This window comes from Ixodes scapularis, unplaced genomic scaffold, assembly GCF_016920785.2.
Source record: "Ixodes scapularis isolate PalLabHiFi unplaced genomic scaffold, ASM1692078v2 PGA_scaffold4__175_contigs__length_147842914, whole genome shotgun sequence".
Taxonomy (NCBI): Eukaryota; Metazoa; Arthropoda; class Arachnida; order Ixodida; family Ixodidae; genus Ixodes; species Ixodes scapularis.
The window spans coordinates 96583795-96599658 of NW_024609879.1; the positions used below are offsets into that span (position 1 = coordinate 96583795).

The window sequence follows — 15864 nt, forward strand, 5'->3', positions numbered from 1 at the left end:
CCGATCCCATAATGTGAGGAAACGAGCTGCAAATCGAGCATAATTACGGAGGGCCCCGAGATTGAGGTAAAATAAGGAGTACCACAAGCACTGATTCTTCGTGTTTGTGCTGTTCCTTATTTTACCTCGGTTTTCAGGTTCTTCGTAATAACATATATCATTCGATGGAAATGATATTGGGTGAATAAAAAATATAGCGTGAGAATTTTAATTACTGAATAACTCTAAGGGGACCGCTACAGCATAAGGCAAGCAAGTATATCAAAATGCGTGTTATCGGAACCGGAGGAGGAGCACGCCAATCAAAGGGCAACAAGGGGAAAGCGCAGCGAACGTGCGATGACGAGGCAGCCAAGAGCGCGTCGCCGTTAAGGCTAATTCACACGACGGACTGATCCGCGGATGGATTGATCACGTGACGACATGTCCGCGGTTCGTCCGTCTCCCAAGCGCATCCACACGAGGGAGAAGACGAGCAGACGCCAGCGAGGACGGACCAAACCTGTTCGCCTCTCCACAGTTCCGCGAAACTCCAACATCGCACCGTGGCACCGTTGTCCAAGAGAGAAATCGACGTTTGCTACCGCGATAAAGAATCGTACGCTGCCGTTACGTACAGATCGAGACAAAACGCCGGGACAGGCTTCGCCGCGAAGCGCCACTCACTTTACTAACCCAAACCATGACAGTTACACAGGCATGGTCCTACTCGAGAAAGCTTCGGCGTAGACGCGACGAAGTTCTGGGCTCGCGGAGGGGCGTTTAGAGATGCCTTCACGCACTCCGCGCTCGTGCACAACACTTAAAGGGGTACTCCGCCGATTTTTGAGCTACCTCAACTAACTATATTTTCTGACTCCCAGGCCTTTACCCTTTCTGGAATGCTATTTAATATCGTGAAATTCATAATAGTTATTGCGAAATCGGCAAATGAAAATGATGCAAAAACGGACATTCAAATATACCCGCCCTTTTCAGGGCCGTGACGTCAGTGGAAGTTCAGCTTGCCAGTCGGGCGAGCAGTCTAAAAAATAGAATATGCCAATTATTTGTTCCGTGCTGGAGTGCGGGGACTGGAGCGAGCTTCCAAGGCATTCATTTGACACCATAAAACTGCTTCAAATCAGTTGGGAACAAATTCTACAGTCCAAAGAGTGAACCCCTGCACTTCCAATGACGTCACTTTTTCATTGTTGCCAGTAGAGACTTTCAGTTTGAAAAACACGGTGAGGACCAAAATTGTAAATTCAATAACTTCGTGAAAAAAAATTATTTTGACCTAATATTTGGGATACTATTTTGGCGATGATGTTTGGCGAGTTTAGCAAAATTTCAAGCAAATCGGGGACCATGAAGAAATCGGCGGAGTACCTCTTTAAAGGAGTCATGAAACGCTTTTTCAACTTTTTTCTGTTTAGCTTTCCTCCTCAACTCATAAATCGCGCATTGTACCAAGCAGTTCAAGGAATCGGAAAGGGGGGAGTCCCCTCTTGCTCGGAATCTGGCTTGTGTAGCCGGACACAGCCATTGTCCCCCTAGAAGATTAGCCCGTCGCTCAAAATTCCGACTAGTTGCTTTCCCCACCCCGAAGCTGACAGTGCTGTGGAAGCTACATGCTCGTTGGGCCAGCCACACATTTTCCACGTGATCACGCCCTCTCGCGCATACCGACCCGCAGAGAATGAGGTCAGGTGATGAAAGGGAGACGGCTGATTGGTCCGGCAACCGCCTAGCTTCCACCGCAATGTCAGCTTAGGGGTAAAGGGATTAAGTGAGGTCCAGTGTCGTGTGACGTGCGCTTGGGTCCTGGTGACGCGCTGCGGGGGCCCGGTTATGGTGGCTATTAGCCAGGAGAACGAACACGAGCGGCGCTGAGGTCGCCGCGTTCTGATTGGACGAAGTGCGCCGTGACGTCAGGCGGAGGACCCCGCATTCCGAGATTCGGCAATTTGGCTCACGCGGGCTTCATAATTATGGTTACTTATTGCTCTGTGCCACAGTGCAAGTCTCGAAGAGTACCCGGTGTTAGCTTTCACCGCTACCCGAAGTCATCGAGGCTACGAAAATCTTGGGTAATTAAGTTAAGAATGGGGAAAGCACCAACAGCGTCCGCCCTCGTATGCAGCAAGCACTTTCAAGAGGAAGATTTCGTTTACCCGGTCTACAAGATCCTCGGTAAGACCGATAACAAGGAATTTCGGCGCAATTTCTCAACGTTTTTGTAACTTTTCCTTCGTGTTAGGTTACAAGTTCCGAAAATTATCGGCGGACGCAATTCCGTCGGTGAATCTTCCCGTGCGTCCACACGACGTCAGGCGGTCATGCGAGGGATCGGCGAAGCGGCGACGTAAGTGTTTCAAACTGTGTTCATGGCGTTTGATGAGTGCTGGGAATATGTTAGCATGATTGCACCTCCATCGTAAACTAATAGGGAGATTGAGTAGACAGCTTTCAGAGGCCCACTACCACACCTGGTACGCGCTACGAAGCATGCTTCGAAATGGAAGCGCGAGCTTCCGATACAAATATCTCTCGCTGAAAACATGATCAGCTAATGTTGCGTGCACTAACTGCATCGCACGCGTACGCGAGGCGACGGAGTTAGCACGAACAAGCGACCACCCGCTTTCCTGTTTAGAATTTTGAGCTGGAAGGTTGTCATCGAAACTACTAGTGGTGGTAGTGTACCATTTAATATCTATTTGCATATTTTTCAGGTGAAAGGGGCACCCCTGCGTGCCCTCCCCCGCTGCCACAACTTCCAACCTCCACACAGCAGGATTTCCTGACAACACAGGGAAACGAGGGTGCTTCGGTCAGCTCTCCAGACGAGCATTCTGCAGCGGAAGCACGGCAGATTGGACTTATGGAAAACAGTAGTTTGTGTATGCAGAACTTTCGGGGTCTTCATTTAGCCTGGGGCAATTTGAGTGTGCAGGAATATAATTTTCGGAGTATAAAAAGTATAAATTGTCGAGAAACCACAAACAATAGCTTAGACATCCTGCCTCACGTTAGTCTTCAAACAATGATTAACTTGACCAGGACCAGATACCACCAAAAGGTTTATCGAAACCCAGCAGTAATAATTTGCAAGCAGGGTTAACATTCAAATATCTGCTCCACCGTGTCTTTTTCTTTTAACTTTTTGGTCATCGTACCAGGCCCTTCACATAAGGCACTGCAGGTCTGTTCCTGGCTCGCAGATGCATTCGGAATGTTGATAGTACAACACAATGTGTAAATTTCCTGCTCTGGCAACAGACTTTTTCATATATTTTTTTTCTTTTGCTTAAGAGGCATGAAGAGCACTTATGGGAGAAATAATAGGCATACCTTGTCAATCCAGTTGAACTATTAGATTGGGTAACATAAATGTTTCATGATGACAGCGAAAGCATGTACAAAATTCTTTATTTCCATATGGCAGTGATTCAGACACTCCACACCACTTCAACCTCGTCTGAAACGTCATTGTGCGGCTCAACGGCAACACGATCCAATGCCCCAGTGGTCCCCGACGAGAGTCCTGGGGAACACCTCGCAAATGGTGAAGGTAACAAACATATAATGTCATTACTTCGCTGCTATACAAACAGTCTAATCGATCACTTTCCGAGTTGTTGGTTTGACTGCTTTTTGGTATGAAGAGTCTGTGCGCAAGGCACCAACCAGTGCGAGCACTTTGCTTGGAAGCATGTGTTTCTACTGTTTTCCTACATAAAAACCCTCGGACCAACCATTCGGAAAGTGGTAGATTGTTCTCTCCGTACCAATTTGTTTTGTTTTTTTTCTTTCAGAGCTCGCTACAGAGCTTGAGGAGTTCCAGAGAGAGATTGGGATCCAGGTCGACACCACAAGTTGCCCATCCAAGCGGGAGCAGCTGATCACAATCTCTAAAATTCCGGATGAAAAGGGATTGGTTGTATTGACAGGAGTGTGCTCCTTCGAGCTCTTCTACAACATTACAGAACTGTACACGGAGGCGCGTGTGCTCCAAACAACCCGCACATTCTGCTTAAGCAATGATGATGCCGTCCTCCTGACCTTTATGAAGTTGTACCATGATGTCACATTTTCGCTATTGGCAGTACTGTTCGGTGTGCACCGTACCACAATTTCCAACATCTTTAAAGAGTCTGTTGTGATTCTTTCAAGCATACTTGAACATGCAATTTTCTGGCCCGAAAAAGATGTCGTGGTCAGCTGCCTCACAACCTACTTCCGCGAGTACAAAGACACAAGGATGGTGCTCGATTGCACAGAAGTAGAAATCGAGAGACCGAAGGACCTAATGTCGAGGCTGCTGACCTACAGTCATTATAAGCGGACATACACAGCGAAGGTTCTCGTGAGTGAGACGCCAGGTGGCTTGATTAGTTATGTGAGCCCAGCGTATGGTGGGAAAGCATCTGACACCCATATCACAAAACAGTGCCAGCTACTTGACAAGTGTATCCCACACGTCGACAGCGTCATGGTCGACAAAGGCTTTCTTATCAATGAACTCTGTAGAGAGAAGAATATCAAAATGGTCAGACCACCTTTTCTGATGGAAAAACAGCTCACAGCAGATGAAGCGAGGGCTAATCAGTCTATTGCAAGTGCCCGTGTGCATGTGGAAAGAGCAATACAAAGAATGAAGCTCTACCGTATTTTGAAAACCCGATTCGACCTGGATCTCGTACCATACATTGACATGATTTTTACTGTAATCACCGGCACAGTGAACCTCTCCAAGCCCTTGTTCAGCGAAAACAAGTTTCTATTCAAGGGTGGTCATAATGGGCTCGCCTGTTAACTAAACACACTGTTGGTGGCATGTGCATGGTTATTAAACTTTTCTATCATTGTAACCTTGCTATGTATCACTGTTTTCTTCAAGCATGTGTAGTCAGTACAAAGCTTTTTCTATGCTGTGTTTCATTTTAGTATCAGTGTGACAATGCAGTAACAAAAACAGAGCAGAATGTGGAAAGACAAGCACCATCTAAGAGTAATGATTAATCTTAAAATGATGTGGACACAAAATTTAAATTTTACAAAAACTGAGCATCATGGGAACAGTGCCGCTACGCCCCTCTCGCGGCCAGTTCAGACACAGAAATAGCGATGCGAACATCAAACTAACTCTTATCCATTGTTTGTTTTTTAAAATATTTGTGGTAGTTCATTCACAGCAACGGTAATTACCATAAAATACCGGGCAAGCGCCCACTCATATTCAGAGATACTAATCTCGAAAAAATGAGGGATGGGCGCTTGTCCGGTTATCAATTTTACATATCAATGTACTGTGCATATTTTTTCAGATCTTACAAATTTGGGGGTGGGTGCTTAATGTGGAATGGGCGGATGTGCGGTATTCTACGGTACCTCATCTGCTCAAATCAGCAAAAGCACATTTAAAAAAAAGTTATCTAGGTAACATTAAGTGATCACGCAAAAGATGAGATGGAATGTGTTGGCACGACACCTAGATCACGAAATATGAATGGCAACAATTAATTTGAAAGGAAGCGATGGATGAAGGAGATAGTTTGAATTTTGCCCCACCATTTACTGTTGCGGCATAGCAGTCGCACTGCACAGTCCCCAATGGGCAAACACACTAAAGAAAAACATGCAACATTGGCTTGGTAAACCTATTTCATGCTAGATGGTTCATCTTATGCAGACCATGTGTGGAAGCAAGTAGCTTGCAAAAAAAAACGAGGCTCTTTCGACGACATCGTTAAAATAATCCTCGTTAAATTCCACACGGATGCACTCGTTTTGTTGCTCTCCAATGTACACGAACAAGTCTGCATGGTTACAACCGGTCAAACCCATTTGGACCTGCACCTGGCAGAAAACTGTGGTTGTGTGCTTTAGCTTAATGCTTGGCATGTCGCCCACACTTTTCTCAGCGATTTCTCCAAGGAACTTAACCATGCTTTCTGGGCACTTTACCTCGAGGACCCGCTTTTCACAGCACTGGCACTCTACCAGTGCGTCAGGACTGGCACCAATGTAGGGCCGCCCTTGCATGATATAAAGCCCACACTGGCTCAACACCAGGTTTTGGTGTTGAGCCTGCTTGGTCTTGTAGCACTCCTTTGCGGGGCCCTCAAGTGCGCTTCCACGAGACATTGCCGGCGTCCTAACATACGTTTGTCTCATCAGCTTCCTCAGTAGAGGTCTAAGGTCGTGTGGACCCATCTTTGTTCGGAGTGTTTTCACTCGCGTGAAAACGCTGTACGCGACAGAGGCAGTAATCATTCCGACCCTGTGGCGCATCCACAGACCAGACTTCGCCTGGTCGCGAGTGGCTTGCTCAATGTCCTGCAAGTCCTTAGAGCTCTTGCTCTCATGCAAGTGCTTCAGCACCTCGTTGAGCGGCAGTCCACTGTCGCGGCTCCCGGCGAGTCTCCTCAACTCGTCCAGGCAACCCACCAGAGTAAGGTCTCTTGGTGCTGGTTCCGAAACAGTGTCAGGATCCATACTGGTTTCCATGGCTGCACGAAAATACAGGAAAATTGTCAATAAATTGTAGCATCACTTTGTTTGCGTCCTCATCAGATAATGTACAGTCATGGTTCACACGGAGGTGAACGTGCGATTGCTGACCGCTCTGCACTGGCAGTGCCATGGGGTGCTGGCCATGAAAGCCATGCAGGCTATGTCTCGTGAGCATAGGAAGGCACACGATAGGGCTTACAAGTTGGCACAGCCATTGCTTCAGGGCACCGCCTGTACGAAGTGGTAGACAGTAGCATGTGCATATTCATATGGACCATAGCTGTGCAACCTACAAAACATAAGAGGCAAACTGCAGCCCTGATTCCATTCACGACGCAGCTGGTCAGATTAAACTGACAGTGCGAGGTCACAAACACTAGGGAGTTTTAGAATAGCGCACGCAAAAGCTTTGCATACGCAAAGAATAGCGACGTCGCCACTGCGCATGCGACAAACGCTAACCACGTTTTGCTTGCGCTATTTCTCGGAAAATGTGTGAGTACGCAAAGGGTCTTTGCGCTTCTCCAAGGAGGATTCGTGATGTGAAGTTGGCTAAAGCCAAGACGAGCACAGTTAAATAAATGGCAACCCCCCCAGGACGATGGCTGCGGCAGCTTTGGCGGCATTGTGAGCGCGACGTCGGCAACATCCTCGCGACTGTGATTTTCAATACAGGACGACATTGCAGTCAATTAGGAAAACCCGGTAAGGTGGACAATGATCACCGGCAACTTGGTGCTTGCGACGAGCGAACGTTTATCGGCAAAGGTCAGTATACTTTTGCCGAGGCGACGCATCCGGACACGACCGGTCGACGGCTCACGCTGTAGTCTCACGTTTAAACAAATGTAAAATGTTACTCTGAACCAAAAATTTTGTTTTTTATCCAGTTAAAGCATTTCGTCAGTGAAATAAAACTGTTGACTGTATCTTGGTAGCGTTGCAAGCGCGAGATGCTTAGGCTTTTGCGTCGCAGTGGAGAAACGCTATTCTAAAACTCCCTTGTGTCGCGAGCGCTAACGCAAGCGCAAAACTTAGTGTCAGCGTGCGCTAAAATTGCGTATATTATTCTAAAACTCTCTACTTACTGAGTTCAGTGGAGCCTGTTTAAAAATATCTTGGCTAGGCAGCAGCTACACTATTCACAATGAGGATTGAGCAAGATTACCCAAGCACCCAGGAGCGTATGGAATGGTTTTGCTTTCCAACTCCTATTTCTAATGAGAAATTCCACTGGTAGTTTTGGCGCGCGCGCTGGGCTCGCCTTTGTTTGGAGCGCATGTCTTCCACTGGACGATCGGGATCAATTCGCATGTCTTCCGCTGGACGTTTTGAAGCAGCGCCAACTCCATACTAGGAGCAAGCAAAACTCACTTTGCCGACATCGGGGGGGATTCAAACTGGTCAAGGGATGGCCTGGAGGAATCCCGCTGGTTGTTTTGGGGCAACTTCTTATCTCGCGTTGCATGCCAGTCGCCATGTGTGTGCTCAAGCTCAAGCTGAGACTGGTATGTACTGTTTTAGTGTGTACAGAGAATACAAAAGTTTGAACATTTTCTTTGCCAGAGTGAGCCGAGTATGTTAGGGCTAGTAATCTCGAACGCTGATTTCATTATGTGGGCTGGGAATCATATCTCCTGTTGATTTATTGCGGTGAAAATGGCATTTGCTTCTACATCACTGTGGAAAAATGCACGTGGCGAGATTCATGCTCTCAGCAAACTTCTGAAGTGTTCGTCGTCCTTAAACGGTGTATCGCTTTTCTCACATCTAGCCATGCGAGCCTCACCTTTTGAAGAATAAAAGTAAATAAAACTTGTTTCCATATTAAAAGAAAGCCCCTGCCTGTTCATTTGTTGTTGTGCCACAAAAGGACAAGGCACGGACAAGGCACGGTAACAGAAATGTGAAGGCGGCCGAGATCGGCTATCTGCTATTGCCGTGCATGTCGCTCTCTCATTCGGGTATCTAGGCCGCTCCAGGAGGAGAGGTCGTATTCCACGGGTGGTTTCAGGGGCGGGGTGCCTCGCGAGATTTGCGTGCCCCATCGCGAAATTTGGTTGTTGCCCCAAAATGACCAGTGGAATGCTCCATAAGGTACACAAAAACAGACCCACTAATATGCCCCCAAGGTTTTTCAATGTCTCCAAATAGCCAACAATGTTTGTTGCTGCTCTGACCGACATAAATAATGACTGAGTCCATTCTTCACCCTAAATATTACTATCTTGAATCGCTCATTTACTTGCATAAAGTTTACTCCTTTAACTTAAGCCAGTAAGCATGGCATTTAATTTCTGCCGTGAAAGTATAAGTCAGAAATAGCAGAAAAGGCAAGAATTGGACTTCTGGCTGTTCTAATTTCACGACAGTCCAGCTATTCAAGTCTACAGCTTCGACACTCGCTTTTCATGAGTCTGCTATGAACACATTGATAAAACCGACTGAGCTCCACATCCGATTTACCATAAAATAGTGACAGCAAGATATTGAACACAAATGTTTTTAAGCAAGCTCGTAGTTGGTCTTACCTCTTCATTGTAAGCTCACTTATATGAGCAAAAGGTGCATGAGCATAAAGGCTCGTTCGCACACTTGTAACCGAGTACGACCGAGAGAGATAAGACCAGTTTCTAAGCCAATCTTGCGACGTCTTTGGACCAGCTCTGCAGCATCGCAGCCGGTCTAAGACGTCGCAAGAGGCTTAGAAACCGGTCTTGTCTCTCTCGGTCGTACTCGGTTACAAGTGTGCGAACGAGCCTTAAGAACCCCATTATAACTAACTCCCTCGGGATTGGTTCTGTATTAATACAATGCGAAAGTAGTCAGCCATGACATGTGACATCTCATGGCTTCACTGTCGAAGAACCCTTTGGCCAGTGCAGCAAGACTCACAACCGTTGTGAGTTAGATGGGTAAACGATACTCTCCCGGCCAGTATCAGATACAACACTGCATCGCCTGGCTTGCCGTACTACCTGTGCCGCCTGCTAGGTGCTTCTTGAAACTGAATCAACACCGAGGACGAGATCTGTGTTCATAACACTAATGCCAAATTTCACTTCGTCTGCTATGCAACCAAGCGTACGAAGGACAGTAATTGATATGCCGTGTTCTCTTGCACAGTCTGATTTATACCTTTTTGTTATAACAAGCCACGTCGGCATGGAGCTTCATTCATGCAGCATAAGGAAGACGGCTTTCAAGTTTCACGCACTTGTAGTGGGACTGCTTGTGTGAAGTGTTAGTAAAGAAACTAAAATGGTTACATTAACACCGGCTTCCAACGTTTTGAATGATTCGCATGCTGCATGACACAGCGTGCTGAAGTCTAACCAGGTTGACAAAATAAATATTAATCAAACTATGCAAAAAAAAACGACACCTTCAAACATCAAGCAACGCACTCACCATGACAATGGTTGTGCCAGACGAGAGCACATCTAGTGTTTCGAAACATTAGCAGGCGGCACTGGTAGTACCGCAAGCCATGCAGCACCATGTTGTATCTGATATTGGCAAACATAGTACATGCGTGCACAATGGTACAATGCACATGCATTCAACTGCCAGGAATAGGAATCAAACTGATGACATCCGGCTCTGCAGAACAGGCTTCACTCTACATATCGGCAAGTTGTGGTGCATTAACATACCTGGTCACAAGACCTAAAGCTGATGACTTGTGCATACCTGTTTCAACTGCTGGTTCTAAATGCATCTTGGCTGCAGAACGATGGCCTACATTCTTGAGGAGCCTCTGGAGGATGTTCCCCTGAAGTTGAGGAACCTCTTTGATCTTTACCTGTAAGAAGTCAAATAACGAGATGTCAAGAAACAAGCTGCAGATCGATGATCGGCGTGGCAATCAGATTATTCACTGCTTTTAAATAGCCAATTTTGAAAAGGGTTAATTTCCAGTTCATGTATGGCTACTAGTTTATTGCTTGGCAAAGCAAGGTTTCTTTGCACTACCGTAAAACGCCGAGTAAGCGCCCACTCAAAATATGAAGATAATCGCAAAAATTGGTGAATGTGCACTTGTTAGGTCATTAATTTTACCTATTTATCTACTGTGCATACTTTTTCAGATGTTGCAAAATTTTGGGGTGGGCACTTAGTAGGGAATGTGTGGATGCTCAGTATTTTACGGTAAGCATTAACTATTCAAAGTATTACCCCCAAGCTGGTAACATTACATGTGTGACAGCTAATATACACGACTTTTGTGAAATCGAGACTGATCTTGTTGTTTTTTCTTTTCTAAAATAAAATCTGTACCTGATTTGCTTGCAGACAGTTGCAGGAGTGAAGCTTGTGCATAGAGATGAAATTAACTATCAACATAAATACCTTTAACCGAAGCTTAAAAAAGGAAGATTTCGCCAGCTAAATAGTTTAAACAGCCTGCGTAGCTACCGGTTGTAAATGATTAGGGGAGATCACCAAGACTGGCTAGAGGCATGCCATGATTACTTCAGTCGTCCACATTACAAGTCCGCAGCTTCCACTGCTGAATTTTAAGTGTGGTGCGGCCTGTCGAGCATTGGGCCAGTGGCACCCAGGGCGCTAGCCCTCCGCTACCCCCCCCCCCCCCCCCCCCCCCCCCGCCACTGTGGCCCGCCGCGACAGACGCCCCCTCCCTTGTGACGCCACTGCATTGGGCAACACTGTCTTTTTTTTCTTCTTGCCTCCGCAGTGTTCATTTCGAGAAGAGAAAAAAAACTACTTGAATTGCGTTCATATGGTCTTTAGAAAAACCAATGTATATTCAATTCTACGCACAGGAGAGCCATAAAAGCAATCTCAAAATAGGGCTGAAGCCCCGCCGCTCTGGGAAGTTGAAGGCTCCGTCGAGGACATCACGAACAGTGCCAGGTTTTTCGTGGTTTCTCGCGTTTAACAGTACTTGTGCAGCGAATGGTTCAGATATTCGGGTTCACGGGCATCAAAACGCTAGAATTCACCTCCGACTCATTATTTTTCAAGACCCTATTAACTCAGACAATCAGGAACTGGGCAACAGTAGAGTACACGGATGTTAAAGGGATACTACAACGAAATTTCGGCGCTCATTTTTTGGTCTCTATGTGTTCAAAGGAGCAGCATCACATCGAACATACCAATATCTCGTTAAAAAAGTCACGAAAAGAAATTTTAAAACAAATTAAACGATTAGCAAAGAGCACCTGGTGGATGTCGCTAACGCCTCGCTTGTAATGCCCGTCTAGGAACTTTGATAGCTAGTGACGGAGGTTGTCTCGCCTCCGGCCACGACGAGAGAAAAGGGGCAGGAGGAACTCCCCTCCTCCCGAGAATGCCTTTTGTGTGTCGCAGAAGTCGATATTGTCACCCTACAAGATTACAGAAGACTAACCCGCCACTCAAAATTTGTACAAAAGCAGCCGCTTCGGTGGCTGGAACGACTAGACCATCCTTTCGACGTCAGCCTCACCGTAGCTTTGCTCGTCCTAAGACGACCTACGTCACGATTGCGTCGGATGTCACGTGGTCTCCGCTGAGCCTTCTCCGAGCACTAGCCAGAGTGGGCCGTTTGTAACAAAAAATACAGCCACCAGGCTCAAAATACAAACGTGCGATTGTCATTTACGGTTATTGTGGATCATATTCAACCTATTTTTGAACACGACAGAAATATTTCAAATTTCGTTGAAGTATCCCTTTAACAGCCACCAGCAGTTTACTGTGCTCACCACAAGTGTGCGCATCCAAATTAAATTGTTAGATGCAAGTTCAGGAAAATCGTCAAGCTGGAGTAGAGGTATGACACAATAACTTTAATCTTCCAACTAAATGTAGTGCAACAAATTCAACCTTGGGAACTTCCCCTAAACTGAATGCAACAAATCCAGCCTTGGGGATTTCCCCCAAAACCTTTACATGTAACAATTTAAAAGTTTGGTATGCACCCTTGTGGTGCTTGAGTGGACCAGGCTAGCTCTTGTTTGGCTCAGGTGATCACATGCTCTACAAATGATTAAGAGGTCTTGGGACTGATGCCTAGGTTAGGCGGTTTTGTTTAGTCCTACACTAGTTGCCTCAGGGGCTTGAGTTGCGCTCCATTTAACGAAAAGATTAGAGGTAGCTTGTCATGCGTCAATGTCGGAGATCCTTGTCCCAGTTGCCCTTCAAGTCGCCTGCTTTTTCATCCCTCATAGTATTATGGTGAATTCCACTTGCAGATCTCGAGCGCTCCAAAAGGGATCCATTTGGAGCGTGCATATTCCGTTTGCAGATCTAGCTCGAGCTGATCATCTTCCGCTCGTAGATCTATGGCAGTGCCCTCTCCACGGAGCGCCTCAAATCCTCCCGAGCTTGCTCTGCAGGATTTCACAGATCTATACGGAAGTTAACAGAGCGCCCTACGTCATCTCCTTCTAAATCGGCAGTGCGAATGCACGGCGAGGTTGGCGAGGTCGGGTCGTCGAGTTGGATCTAATGCGTCGGTTGTTTATGTGGAATTGTGACGGCTCGAACGCTTCTACCTCGCGTAGATCAGAAATATAAAGCCAGGACTGTGGAGCGTGGTAAATCGCAAGCGCTGACATCTGTGATTGTGAGAGGAAGAACGACAGAAAAGCCGGAGGCAGACGCAAGGTTAGGCCTGTTCATTCTGCAGCCAAGAATTGTTTGCCTGTTTACATTGCATTCCGCCGGCATTTTCTCATGCAGTAAAGCAAGAAGAGATTAGGCAACGACCGTGCAAGTGATGGTTTGTTACCTCTGTGTTTATTAAAGTCGTACTACAAATCTGAACTCCACCGCTGGCAATCGCTGTCCGTGCCCCGCCGCTTCGAGGCGGCCGAAAGGTATGTGACGGTGCCGAACGCGGACGTCTTCGTTATTTGTGACATAGGCGCCGTGGTACGTATAAGTTCACCCGGCCTGTGTCGCATGTTATTTCTGCAGCTCAGCAGTGACAGCTGTCACTGGTCGTCGGAAAGATCAGTTGGCTAAGGCGTTCGTGGGCTTGTCAAGTTCGAGCAGCGGCCATTTCGAACGGCGGAGGGGGAAGCGGTGGGGAGGGGTGTGGGGGAGGTCGCCCCAAAAATGTGAGTTTATCTTCCCCTTGTCGATTCAAGGCGTGTCCCACGGAGCGAGATTTTGCCACCCTCGCGGATTTTGGAAAGCACTCCGGATCTACGAGTGGAATTCACCATTAGAAAGGCTTGTGACCAGGCACGTAGCCAGGATTTTGTTTTAGAGGGAGGAGGGGAGGGGGGGGGGGGGGGGGAGGCTCATGGCAAAATGCTGTATTAGGGGGAGGGGGGAGAGGAGGTACCAGCAAAATGGAAGATTTCGAAGGGGGGTGCACCCCCTCCCCCCCCCCCCTGGCTACGTGCCTGGTTGTGACTCTTACACATACCTTCTTTGCACAGGGAAGGTCGATCATCATCCTCGGCTCGTACTTCTCTTTTATGCGCTCCTTCTGCGCTTTGCCCCATTTTTGAGGCTGGTCAGTTGATGACAGCTGCTCAAACGTTCTTTCTGCATTAATGTGCAGAAGGACAGCTACAATATGCTTGCATTTGTAGTTCCTGTAAAGAAATAAATCAGCTTTTGTTATCCCATATTGCAAGAAGGCTGATAGATTATGTGCAACAAATTATTGGCCCAATCGCTCACATCCATCGTAAGCTAATGAAGCATATCGCAGAAATTTATATTAATAAATTTCTGGAAGATCTTAATATTGTCACAGTTTCAGCGTGGCCAGCTTTAGTTCACTTCAATTCTTCACAAGGCAGGACAAGTTGACATTGTATTTTTTGGGTTGTAGCAAAGGGTTTGACCGGGTACCCCCTATTTGATGCACAAAATAGAACAGATTGGCTCGCCCTCAAATCTGGTCCAGTGGGTTACCGCTGAGCACAGAATTAATTAACCTCATTCCGAGAAGAAGGTTCACTACACATATCACGGTTGAGGAGGTCTCCCCCCAATCTACTCGGGCCATTCCAGTAAACAATACGAGGGAAGGGGGCCGGGGCAGAGCTTTGCAACTCCAAAATTTCCCCAAAGACAATGCACGAGTTGCTTTTCTTACCGAACTGAAATAGCCGAATAAGATCGGATAGTCGGATATTTTTCAGATATCCAGACACTTTAGGTTGCCATATAAAACAAGGACGTGCCAGGCGTTTGACCGACAAGTCGGCAGTAAACAGAGCTTACCCTGCTTTGCAGGAGCAGCTGGCTTGATCCACCTCCGACATCTTCACGGTGATCCTCACTTCGTGGGGGGCACTACCAATCGCGGTAGTTTGTAGGACAAACGCCAGGAAGGTGAAACGGCAGTCGTGAACCGTTTCGACGGCGCACTCAACAACATGGCCCGCGTAGTAAACATCCTCGGCCTCATTGAGGCACCGACTCGTCTCGCACGCCTTGTTTACATAGCGATTGATGCTTGTCAGCGGCAGCGCAACTGCAAAGAGATAAGACGAACTTGCTGGTTAGAGAGTGACGAGCAACCACAGGCATTACCACGTTTCCACGCCAAATATCTTCCATCAACGCACCGGCACAGCACCGGTACCGCACGAAGCGGAAAACGAAGAGCGGGATTGCTTACCTGGAACTCGATCGCTGCTGCATGCGTCGTTCATGGAGAAAGAGGATCCAAGACACGGTCAACAGAGTTCCCCGTCGCTGTCCTTTCGTAAACACGAATGCAAACAAATACTCGGAACGAAAAACGTGGCGAAAAAAAGGAAATTTGAAGCGAAAGTCTGCCGAGTACTACGGCGTCACGGCGTTCCAAAGGCGAACTCGGCGAGCGGATGGGAAAGCGTCCTCCGCGTGACGTCACTGCCGTCGGCCGTTTGAGGGCGCCACCCAAACTTCTCCCGGCTGTTACAGGTTAAGAAGGTAGCGGCAAATGCCCCTCAAAGGGAATCATATATCCCTCCGCCACCTTCGCATCCAATAGCGTCCCATCGTTTCCGTGACGTCGCGGCGAACGCGCGAGGAGGGTCTGGCCTTTCTGTACATATTTGCTTTATCTTTCGACTTTGACTTAGCATTGTGGAAGCCACGAGAGGGAGATTAGAGTTGCCCCCCCCCCCCCCCCTCCCTCCCCTCCGATGGAAACAATTACGAGTTTCGGGGATTAGCTTCCCCCTCCGATGGATACAAAGGCTGCTTTCAGGGGCTCGGTTCCCCCTGCAATGAATACAAAGGTCGCTTTCTTGAAAAGTGCGATCGGTGACAAGTTGGAATCCATTGAAGCGGAACAAGGAGCGTTTCCAGTGAACACTTCTTTCGACTGCGGAGAGATTTGAAACGGGCGCATCACGCTTGTGGGAGGAGCTTCTCCTACCTTCTTGACTTGTAACCGAC

General features: G+C 47.4%; 2 protein-coding genes across 2 annotated transcripts; one reads left to right on the forward strand and one right to left on the reverse strand.

Annotated features, from left to right (window-relative positions):
• Positions 1 to 2030: 2030 nt before the first annotated feature.
• LOC115309123 lies at positions 2031 to 4801 on the forward strand. The gene is made up of 5 exons (XM_040210284.2): positions 2031 to 2175; positions 2243 to 2347; positions 2718 to 2885; positions 3431 to 3556; positions 3801 to 4801. Exons 1-5 carry the CDS (start codon positions 2088 to 2090, stop codon positions 4799 to 4801), a joined length of 1488 nt encoding a protein of 495 aa, XP_040066218.2. The 5' UTR covers positions 2031 to 2087.
• LOC115310577 lies at positions 4719 to 15308 on the reverse strand. Its single transcript, XM_040210285.3, has 5 exons — positions 15098 to 15308; positions 14698 to 14950; positions 13889 to 14060; positions 10195 to 10306; positions 4719 to 6497 (listed from the first exon to the last, which is right to left on the reverse strand). The coding sequence occupies exons 1-5, from the start codon at positions 15129 to 15131 to the stop codon at positions 5665 to 5667; spliced, it is 1404 nt and encodes a 467-aa protein (XP_040066219.1). The 5' UTR covers positions 15132 to 15308; the 3' UTR covers positions 4719 to 5664.
• Between the last annotated feature and the right edge of the window lie 556 nt (positions 15309 to 15864).

Bases quoted from the DNA above. Each gene is read 5' to 3' on its own strand.
- LOC115309123 (XM_040210284.2), top strand. From the start codon at position 2,088: ATGGGGAAAGCACCAACAGCGTCCGCCCTCGTATGCAGCAAGCACTTT. The intron at 2,176-2,242 runs GTAAGACCGATA...CCTTCGTGTTAG, and splicing joins CCCGGTCTACAAGATCCTCG to GTTACAAGTTCCGAAAATTA. The intron at 2,886-3,430 runs GTATGCAGAACT...TCCATATGGCAG, and splicing joins TATGGAAAACAGTAGTTTGT to TGATTCAGACACTCCACACC.
- LOC115310577 (XM_040210285.3), bottom strand. From the start codon at position 15,131: ATGAACGACGCATGCAGCAGCGATCGAGTTCCAG. The intron at 14,061-14,697 runs GTAAGCTCTGTT...ATTTCTTTACAG, and splicing joins AGCTGCTCCTGCAAAGCAGG to GAACTACAAATGCAAGCATA. The intron at 6,498-10,194 runs GTATGCACAAGT...ATTTTCGTGCAG, and splicing joins AGAACCAGCAGTTGAAACAG to CCATGGAAACCAGTATGGAT.